The sequence below is a fragment of the Ruditapes philippinarum genome, unplaced genomic scaffold (assembly GCF_026571515.1).
Source record: "Ruditapes philippinarum isolate M1 unplaced genomic scaffold, ASM2657151v2 ctg6663_1_1_1_1, whole genome shotgun sequence".
Lineage (NCBI taxonomy): Eukaryota > Metazoa > Mollusca > Bivalvia > Venerida > Veneridae > Ruditapes > Ruditapes philippinarum.
Window position 1 is genome coordinate 38966 of NW_026861316.1, and position 11401 is coordinate 50366.

Consider the following 11401-nt stretch of genomic DNA (forward strand, 5'->3'; position numbering starts at 1 on the left):
GAGTAATTGCCCTTTGTTTTTCATCTTCCATTTTTTTCCCGGCCATTTCTCCTAAACTATACAAGCTATGGGCATGAAACTCCATAGATCTCATTGAGAAGAAGTCATTAGTGCAGTGCGCAGGACCATTACTATATAAATCATGATTTTACAGTTATCGCCTTTTGTTAATTATCATACTTTTTTACCCGGGCCAATTCTCCTACACAATAAAATCTATTCAAGCTATATCAATCCTGATATAACATTGTTACAATCATTTTAAATACCACTAAAGTTCAAGTTACATGTACATTGTAAGAATGTTTAAAGATATTGAAGAAGAAAATGCATAAGTGACAGCTATACATTTCACAAGGCGACACATTCGACTCGCGGAGTTCTAGTTCTATATTCGAAAACAAAGAATTATTTAAAAAATATTTCGGTAGGCATTTTCAAAAAGTTAAATATTAAAATCCATAATGATTTAATCTATCTTAAATGAAATATGAACCAAAAGTGAGGTGTTCAAAGAATCATAAGAATACATATGTATTCGTTTCACATTGTGAAACGCTCCTCCATATATTAACTCAACTGATATGACAGGAATACAAACATTTATTGCACATACAAAAGAACATACATTCAAAAGATATCAAATTAAACACTTTAAAGCCTTGAAATACGTTATATCCTCACAGGTCCTTCACAGTTATATATTTTGGTGGGTTTTAATGTATCATTTATATATGCCTCAAAATATTTCAATTTCTTATTTTTCTCTGTATATCCAATCGTTACAGAAAATATTTTGAAATCATTGTCTCTTATTAGTCGTATTACATTTTTTAAACATCTTTCAAAACGCAAATCAGAAATATATTCAAACTGTAAATTCAATTTCATTTGCTCGATTCGTGGAATGATATTTAATGTTGTTCTCATAGCGGAAAAATTGAAGATAATTGAAGGTGATATAGTAAACACGGATAACACTTCATTGTCATTTACACTAATCTTAATTCGAGCACAATTATTGTCATATCTTAGGTTAAAATTATCACTTATAAGTACTTTATCAGCATTGCTACCTGTAAATGTAACGGTATCATTTTGTTTGAATTTTCCTAAGACCGTACAAAGATGTCCAATTATTTGTTCCCCTAGGATGTTCTGTAGTTCTTTAATTTTGATTTTTACATTCTCAAAGTTGATAACGTCAAAGTCCTTTGAATTTACGGCCACATCCATGAAAATTGTATTTATAAGCCATAACTCGTTAAGCGGACATCTTTGAAACTTACAGATGTTTTCTTGAGACACGCTTTCTGTGCTTATCATGGTTTGCTTTAATGTCACATTATCGATTATTTGAGAACGATTCAGTACTATTTTGGATACAGAGCACAATGTATAATTCAAGTTCAATTCAACATCAACTTCTGTATCTCGAAATGATTCGATTATTGCAGACAGATTTCTGGATGTTAGAGTAGAATCAATCAATTCAACAGTACGTATATTCTTAGACAGCTTCCATTCTATTTTTGTAAGATTTGTAGATTGAATTTTTAATTTCCTTATATTTTTTACATCAATCAAAAACTCTCGGGATATGTCTTCTTCGATCCAAATGACATTTACTAGAGTCACATCAACAACATTCTTCGACATAGGAATATTTTTTAGAAATGACGTGAATGCTGTCATTTTCACACATACACACTCTAGCTCTAAAACCTGAAGCTGTCGATTTTCACTTGAAACTTTAAACTTACCTAAATCATGTGATTTTGCTTTTATCAGATGAAAATTGTCAATTTCTTCAGAAGAAAACGACACGTTTGCGAGGTCAACAAGTTCAATCGTTAATTCTCTCAATTGTACATTCTGCAAATCAGAACATGTACCTGTATGAGTAATATTACTTTTACAAATTTTTATTTCCCTTATTTCGATGCGTTTATTAATTTCACAAGGTTTAATAGTGATATTCAAAAGTGGACATTCAGAATTCCAATGCGTATATTTATATTTTCTGAACTTTATACGACGGAAGGTCATTTCAATATCATTTCTTGTTTTTGAAACAGAATTTATCATTGTGCTCAAACCACTGTCTGCCATGTCATTCTCAGTAAATTTAACAGTACAAATATTTTGAGGCAGCATAAATTTCACTCTAGTAAGGTTTGTGAATTTAATTTTCAATTTTCTTACGTTCCCTACCTCAACAAAGAACACTTCTCTTTCAAAATATTCGTCTATCCAACCTATGCATATTAGAGTGACATCAACTCCTTTTCCTGACATTGAAATACTTTCCAGCAATCTCTTGAATTCAATATGTGCCATATTCACACTTCGGAGCTCTAAAAGTTGAAGCTGTTGGTTTTGCCTTGAAAAAAAATTCTCCTTTATGCCGTACTTTGTTGATTCTATCACAACGGATTTTGGATTACCTCTTAAGAATATATCAATAAGACAACTATCTTTTTCATTTAATTTCAACATGAGATCCAGTTCGTGGCCAAAGGAGATGCCCCTGTCACGATATTGTGATGCTATTTCCTTTAATATATTTTGGTACAAGTTTTGGTGTAAGTCTGCTAAGAAGTAAAAGACATTTGCCATCTCAACAATTTGAAACGTGTTACCGCATCTGCAGGCAATAATGTTTCTTATTTCATTTCTGTCACTGTCAGCAATAGCAGTATACACGGCTGCAAAAAACTCTTGAAAACTTTTATGGATAAACGACAATGATGTTTTCGGGATAAAAGTTGATTGACTTGATACACACTTTTGTGTAAGAATTCCCGTTTGGAGAAAAAGATGAATTTCTCCTGAACTCAAACCTTGCTGTGAAATATCAAACTCAGAAAATACGACTGTAGACCCATAGGGTTCTTTAAACAATGAATAAAATGCAAATTGCGAAAGCTTGAAAACAAGGTTGCTATTGTCTTTAATGTAACGAAACACCCCCAACATTTGTGGTAATTCATGAGTCTGATTACAAATACTCAAATCATTTCTCTTTTCAGCCAGATGAAGCATAATATTTATAATTGAACAATACAACTCTGTTTTAGAATTTTCCAGTTTAGAATTTTCTTGCCATAAACAAATTAGTAATTTGAGTAGTAGAGGAATAGACCCCAAATCATTTGCGTCGCTCAAACGAACTGCCGTTTCAAATGCAAATATTTGATCTTTTGACACTAACATATTTTCAATGACCATCTTTGATGCTGTCTTCCCTATGCCCGTCAATCTAACTTCTGATTCATGTTCTTCAATGCATGGACTGAGACTCTCGTATTTCCATCTACGAGTCGTAAACAATTTGACATAGTTTCCACTAACAGAGCTTAAAGGCAAACCTCTTGTGACAGTGGGGTGTGTTGGCAAAGGTTTGGGTTGTGTCCACTCATCCAATCCATCAAGAATAAAAAGGCATTTCTCTGGAATTCTATTTATGGTGCTTTTAAAACATTCGACACGTTTTGAATCTTGAAAAAGAAGCTGTTTTTCTACCATGTCTTCAATGGAAACCTCTAGATAAGTATCGCGAAGAGATATGAAGAAAAGGAAATCAAACATTTGGATTGATACATTATTTGTATCGTCTTCGTTGATCTGTGAACTTTTAGCGACTGAACTGAGGGGATCTTGATTATTTTTATGACTTGAGAAAGCATTTCCCGTTGTATCTGTGCTTAGGTCTTGATCACTTAGTGAGCTATAATCACTGTATGTATCACTATCATCGGATAGACTCTCATACTCAAAATCATACGTGTAATCATCAAACCCATCAAAAACATGATTATAATCGTGTGGTATTTTCCCTACATTTTCAGTAACAATGCACCATTGTGAAATCAATTTCCTGCAAAAAGTTGATTTTCCTATCCCTGCTTCTCCTGTAAGATAAATGCTGCGCATGACTTTACCGTCTTGTTGAAACACTTCATCTAGTTTGGTGGCCGCTACATTCTTGTGTTTGAAAAATATCTGTGCCTGTAACGGGACATAAAGCTCCTCAACGCTTTTCCTGTATTTTGTAGAAAGTGGAGAAACTGGTATCTTAACATATTCCTTTCTATAAAATCCTAGTAAATATCTTTGGAGACCTGTCAAAATATGAGAAATCTTGATAAAAGTGTGATACATGTACATGTAGTTCATAATGACCTTTATCAAATGCATTTCCATAATCAGGCAAACATGCTTATAACTAGACTAGCATATGTCTTAAGGTATTAAAAGAGTTGCATGTGATAATAACTCATGTCATGTTTACATGATAACATAATCGAGTTTTCTCTCTTACTCTTATCATAATAATTCTTAGGCAAAAGGTCAATGCCATATACTTTTTATGTAAAAGGGGAAAAAGTCGTAAACAGATGAATTGCTCAGCATTCTAAATAAAAAAGAATGACATATAAAAAGGATTTAATGTTTATTAGTACGGAAAGAACGTCTTTGCATTGACGTTGTTGTGGTTGGCATACCGGACATGCAAATAGTGTTTCTAGTGTTCAATTAGCGGCTGTAACTAACATATTAATTTCCGTTTACATTGAATGACATGTAACAATGTATGACATATTTACTATATAAACAGAAGCAAAACTGGATTCCACTCCGCAAAAAGTACATACATATTTTTTAACTTTACAATTTTCAAAAACCTTAAGATAGATTGATGGACTATTCTACAATGTATATTATGTATCAAACTTAATCAGACAGCTAAGTACTTGACAGTCTTTGACAAACATCAGTAATTGTTACACAATTAATTACCTTTTTCATCTTCAGTTAGCGAAGAATTCAGAGTTTTAACATCAGAAATGTCTTTAGACTAAAATTATATCAGAAAAAGGGTATGAATAGAAAAAAGGGAATATTAAAAGAAAGATAGTTGTATAACTTGTAGAATAATATACACAAAAGGAGCATTTATTTATGACAATTATTAGAAAAACATAAACTATGATTCATATTTGGTCAACTATTTATACTGAGTAACTGTTACTTCATGTCATAATTAAATAAAGCAATAATCACGTTACTCAATTCAAAATCTACCAATTATATGAAAATATCTCATGCATTTACTTTCATCCGAATTTAATAGCGTTAAAGAAAAAATGCCGGAATACAAAAGTTTCACCTGCTTTTCATGGTCATCCAGTCGACTTTCAAAGTATGCATCGATGTTATCTGTAATCTGCTTCCCCTTGGCTCCAATTTCGTTCAAAGCTGTTTGACAACTTCTTTTAATCTCATTCTTCTCCGTTTGCATACGTATCGTAACTGCTTTGATTTCCTTGTTTTGTTCCAGTAATCGCTGTCCAAAGTGTGAATCTAAATCATCATGAATTTCTTGTCTCTTCGTCTCGATTTGTTGAATGACTTCGTCCTTAGTGTTCTCGATTTCTTTTTTACCATCCTCAACAGCTTTTAAAGCTTGTCTCCGCATTTCATAAGCATCTTCTAAGCTTATGTATATCTGATCTCTCTTTAACTGTATACATGGAACGAAACACATATCATCATTTAATTCTGAGATACAAATAATGCCTTTAAAACTACAAGACTCCAGAAAAAATACATCTAAGAATTTTAAAATCACTTAAATTTACGTTTTTATTAATATTTGGTCACGCTGATACTATAATTACTTCAGAAGATATAATTGAAGACTTTAAGTTCTATTGTTTTATAAAAGTGTGCCTTAATCTGGTGGCTGGTTTTTTTTAATAACTAATTCTAAAGCGACAAAGAGAAGATTTAAAAAAAATATTTATAGGAACATTAAACGCAAAAAAAAGAAATATGTAGGACAATAACAAGTGTAATTATTGACAAACAGAAGTAATTTAAAAGGATGAAAATAACAGAATCAAGGTTATAGTGACCTTTTCCAGTTTTACAACGGCATTTTGAGCAGCAACATCTGTGACTAATGTCTTGGGATCTTGAAGAACCAAAATAATCTGATCGATATATTGATATAAAGATCTTTGATCCACTTGGAAGGATTTTGAATGCATAATATCATTGCGGATATCCCGAACCTTTAAATAATAAATGACGTAATCATTGTATTATAGAATGTATCTTCGTGCATTCATATTCAATATTATGATATAGTTAAAATAGATCCATTTGAAAAGCGTCAACACTAAACACGTGTTAAAGGATTCCGCTGAGGTCCAAAAGCTTAAATACATAAACGTTTTATCGAATAAAATAAAATTGTTTAAGAACGACGACTACTGTGAAAAATAACGTTATAACTTCTAGCGACAGCATAAACAGATACCAGACTAACGGAAAATCAGGTATTGATATGAATCAGAGTGTGCCATTTTATTGACACTCACTTAAACACCTTTAGGTGGATATAATAATTATAAACAGGAATGTAATTATACAATATACAAAAATACCTTTCTTATATTATCTATGAAATCAACGTAATTACGGATCTCGATGTTATTCACAATAATTGACAATAGGCCAGCAACGTCTGTGTCTCCAGCTGTCCCTTGTTCTGAATAACCAGTAGTTGACAGGTAACACTTAGCGATTTCCCAATGATCCATATACCATTTTCCTGGGTCCGTATTGATCCATAAAGGGTTTCTTTCGTCATGAGCAATAACAATTAAGTCATACAATCTACTGCAGAAGTTGTTAGGACATTTTCGTCGTCCAACAGGATTGTTACAGAAACACTTGGATCTAAATTTTTGAATACATTGATGTCTTGGATGATCTGGCATGAGATTTTCGGATGTACATTCAGTGCAACTGGTCGCAGGGGACCCGGTACCCTTTATGTAACTTTGAAGAAGGTTGCTATGATGTTGTTTTGAAAATTGGTCAACAAAGCCATATATGCCTTCTTTAAGGTACTTTAGACTCAGGGCAGAACGCACCCAGTTCTTGTACAGCGGGTCTTCAAGATCAGACATACCTGAAATGGTACATACCATAAATAATAAAGTTTTAATCTTAATTCTTTTAATAAAAAATAATCTTTTTTTTTAAATTCAAATCACTTTGTTTTCATGTGATCATAAATATATGTATGTACTTTTGTTCATATTTAAATTCAACAGTCTGATAAAAGTATTTTCGTTAATTACAATTAAACACTACACATATGTAATAGGTAGACGTTACTAAGGAAAATAGTAAATGATTTAAACAGCTCAAAAGGATAAACTAGGGAGCAACTTTAGCTGTTTAAGACATTTGTTGTTGTTTCTTATCAGTGTAAAAATTTTAGTCGTTGACCTACTTTTCGTATACACGCACTTTGTTTTCCCAAATAGTAGCAACGTTTAAATGAACGGTTATGTGATAAAGAATATCCGAAATTTTAAAATTTAGTTTTTTTATTAGACGATATAGTAGAACAAAGACTAAATCTCTTTTAACCAATATAAAGAAAATGTTAATTCTACACTTACTCATATTTTTTACAGTTAACTCGTATGATCATTTCTTTGGTCGGCTTCCCTTGCACCACAGCCCAACCGTCGCTTGACTGCGTCCATCTTTTAAGGAAACTCTAGTTACTACCCTAATAAAGAAACAATCATTTTGAAAATTAAATAGTTATAATATTTCTTAAATGAACAACAGTAACAATGAGGATTAAATGTTAAAGTTCGGGAAAGCCAGGTTCACTCGAGAACAATGAAAGCAAAGAAGATAGTTGGATTTAGAATGTAATTAATGAAATTAAACTAATCATAACAGTATAATACAAAATACATGTTTAAATATATCACGTTTATATTCAGCAAATAATATGAATTTTATATAAAGCATTGACTTTCATTTATTTATGCTGAGTGAACAATAATTGTTTAAGAAAAATGAAGCCGTATTTAGTTACAACATTTAAGCCAAGAGCACCTTTATACAATTTAGTCTAACAATAGATTATTTTCTCACTTTACAGCCAAATACAGATCGGTTTACCTATTGCGTTCATTGAAGCCGCCTTTCCTTAATGATCTTGTTTATTATATTTTTTTTACCAATTTAAGATACTATTATTCGAAATTACTGGACTTTCAAATGTAAATCGAAAAATAATAAACACTAACTACTAACCTATGTACGGTGGCATAGTGGCGACATGTGTGTGTTTTTATCTAGCTCGTGCTCACAAGATAAAATATCGTGCGCACGAGTTACCAAGTTGTGATCACGACTCACTAAGTCGTACGCACGAGATAATAAATTGGTGCGCACGACTTACTAAGTTAACCTTTCTATGCGATAACTTGAGAAGGAATAAGCCCTGGATATTTTTATTCGGTAGGGACATTGCACATTGCCAGTATATGTCCTCTATTGGTGTTTGAGGTATTTAAGATCAAAGGCCAATGTAAGCATGAAACTTCATGTAAAATCATTGTCTGATATTAACTAGAGAAGGAATAGGCCATGGTTTATATCACTTAGTATGGACAGTTTACCTACTTAGAAGATGACACCGAATTATTTGAGGTCATTTGGTCCATGATTAGGGTCGCAATGGCCCATTAATGTAAAATATTTGTCCAATCAATAATTTGAGAAGGAATGGAATAAGCAATGCGTTTTGTTACTTGATAGGCACATGCCTTTGGTCCCTTAGTGGCCAGTAAAAGAACACTATTGATTTCGATAGCATTAGGTCAAAGGTCAAGGCAACAGTGACAAATATTGTAAAAACCTTTTCAAATCAAAAGCTCGAGAATAAATAAGCTATTATTTATGTTACTTGGTCGGAATATTGCTCATAGCAAGTAGATGACAACTAATTATTTTAAAGTCGTAACGTCAAAGGTCAATGTCACAGTAAATTTATCAAGCATAAGTATGCATAATGACCAATTGATACGCAGGTGTAGTAGTTCAATCATTGTCCATTGCACATTTCTAGTTTACTATAATATATATAGTGCAATCTGATTGGTTGAACTACATAATTATCTCGTGCACACGTCGTAGTAACTTGTGCGCACGACTTAGTTACTCGTGTGCACGACCTTATAACTCATGTCATCGTGCGAACGTGTAATGTTGTTTTTCTTTAACTTTTTATCAAAATTCAAAGATTTCAGTTCTAGCATATTTATGGTTTACCAAACAACAAATATTCAAATTACAGATTCACGCAGAGATTAATGACAGTTTCAAAATAATAAGCAATTTTAAATGTTACTTACAAGCATAAATGCAAGTTTCCCTCCTAAAACAGTAAATAATACTGTACTAATAAGTTACTTTACTCACTGCATGTTCAATACATTCTTCAGCCCTTTGAATGTTTTAGATATTGAAACAAATAATGTTTATAACAACCGAGACACTTGTAAAATGACTTAAATATCTGTAATATAATCACGGCTTTAATTATACGCTTTGTTATTATGCACACGCCCTAGCAAATAAAGTAGTGCCGTGCGCAACAAAAGAGTTTAAATTCGGACTTCAGTAATCAGCAATCTATTATTAACCTTAAAACCGTTAAAGTCTTTTTTTTAAAAATATACCTTCAAACTATTTCCTGCAGAAAACTTTTCTTCATAAAAAATACTTTAAGACCTCTAAGACGTCCCCCCAAAAAAGAAACGCTTGTAATCTTTTCCTTAAATCTTTACCCTAACCAAGGAACGGCGTCATATACAATTTACAAAATCTGATAATTTCTACCTTTAAACCGCCTTTCCTAAGCCATCGAAAATAGATAATATAATAGAAAAATGGACGACAAAGGACCTTAAAAAGGGGCGCTTACGGGCACGCAATCCGCCATATTTCTGTCGTGTTAACTATGTGAAGTATTGAAATATTTTTTTCGTGTTCGAAGCCCGAAACCAGCGTGTAGTAGGTGCATACGGGTAAACAAAATATGGAAGAAATATCAACTCTAGATCTATTTATCAGGAAGAGTCTATTTTATGAAAATAAAAAAAATCGAATTCAAGGATGAACGGTGATTTCAAACATTTTTGGAAATGATAATACAATGTACTTGTAACAAGCGTACGATTGTACCTATCACTGACTTTGCTTGACGGGCGTCCGTGGTTAAGGTCGTTGACTTCAAACCACTTGCCCCTCACCGCTGTGGGTTCGAATCCCGACAGGGACTTTGGATTCTTTCATGTGAGGAAGCTATCCAGCTAGCTTACGGAACGTCGGTGGTTCTACTCAGGTGCCAGTTCGTGCCTGAAATAATGCACGGAAGGTCACCTGAGGTCTTCCTCCACCAGTAAAAGCTGTAACGTCGCGATATCACCTATACTGTGTCGATGTGACGTAAAACCCAAAAACAAACAAACAAAACTTTGCTTGACTTCCTATTATTTTCTATGTGACATAAACAAACTTTTTAAAAACGCACACCAATTTCATTTTTACAACGATGGGCACAAACTTAAACGACAGGTACATATAATTTCATCATCTTTGTTTCGTAAATACTTATTCACATTAAATGCAAGTGAGAGAAATCAACAATGCAATCTTAGCACATCTATGACAAGTGGTTTCATCCGTTTCCGTCACTTATAGGAAAACATAACTAATATATATATATATTTCCTATTAAGTTCCTGTCGAACTTGTTACAACCAATTCAAAACAACTAAAATATCTATTCAAACATTTAACAATATGCAAATAATTTGAGATAAAAACGCAGTAATGTCACGTCAAATTTAGCGGATAAAGGACAAAAGATGTATTTCTTTTTACCAAATGTATTTATGAGAATAGTTTCACGTGCATGAACCAGGTCTTTAAATTTAAGGTTAAGCTCACACTTAGTGGTCATTGAAAAATGCCTGTTTTGAGCCGAACTTCTACATTCATCGGGAGATTTTAATGTTACTTAGCACAAATGTGCACCATCTTGAGGCTTAGTATTGCGCATTTAATTTAGGTCCTTGCTACCAAAGAAAAGGTGACATGAAGAGGTCAAATTATGTGTTCGGAGACCATTTAGTCATCATTTAATTTAATTTTATAATCATGACTACAATTGTGACGCATATAATTTCGGCAAATATTTGCAAGGGCAAGGTCAATAGAGATGATTAAGTATGATTTGAAAATCTCTGAGATAAATAGCAATGAGGTGAGAACATTTCTTTTTAGTGAGGATTGAAACTTGATATGTTGCCCAATGGATGACAATGACTGAATAAAGTCAACCTAAATAAAGTTAAAAAGAAATATTTGCATTGTAGCTATTAATCATAAATATAATACGAGCGTATTTAACAAATCACAAAGTTATATATTGTTTTGTGGTATCACAATTGATACACTTTACTATATCATCTTTGTAAAGTATTTCATTTTCTTGTTATGGAATTTCAAA

The 11401-nt window shown here is 32.5% G+C and overlaps 1 protein-coding gene across 1 annotated transcript; it reads right to left on the reverse strand.

The window, feature by feature from the left end:
* Positions 1-594: 594 nt before the first annotated feature.
* LOC132715231 (uncharacterized) lies at positions 595-9443 on the reverse strand. The gene is made up of 7 exons (XM_060698223.1): positions 9240-9443; positions 7485-7597; positions 6456-6985; positions 5922-6080; positions 5174-5527; positions 4804-4861; positions 595-4124 (listed from the first exon to the last, which is right to left on the reverse strand). Exons 2-7 carry the CDS (start codon positions 7486-7488, stop codon positions 673-675), a joined length of 4557 nt encoding a protein of 1518 aa, XP_060554206.1. The 5' UTR covers positions 7489-7597; positions 9240-9443; the 3' UTR covers positions 595-672.
* Between the last annotated feature and the right edge of the window lie 1958 nt (positions 9444-11401).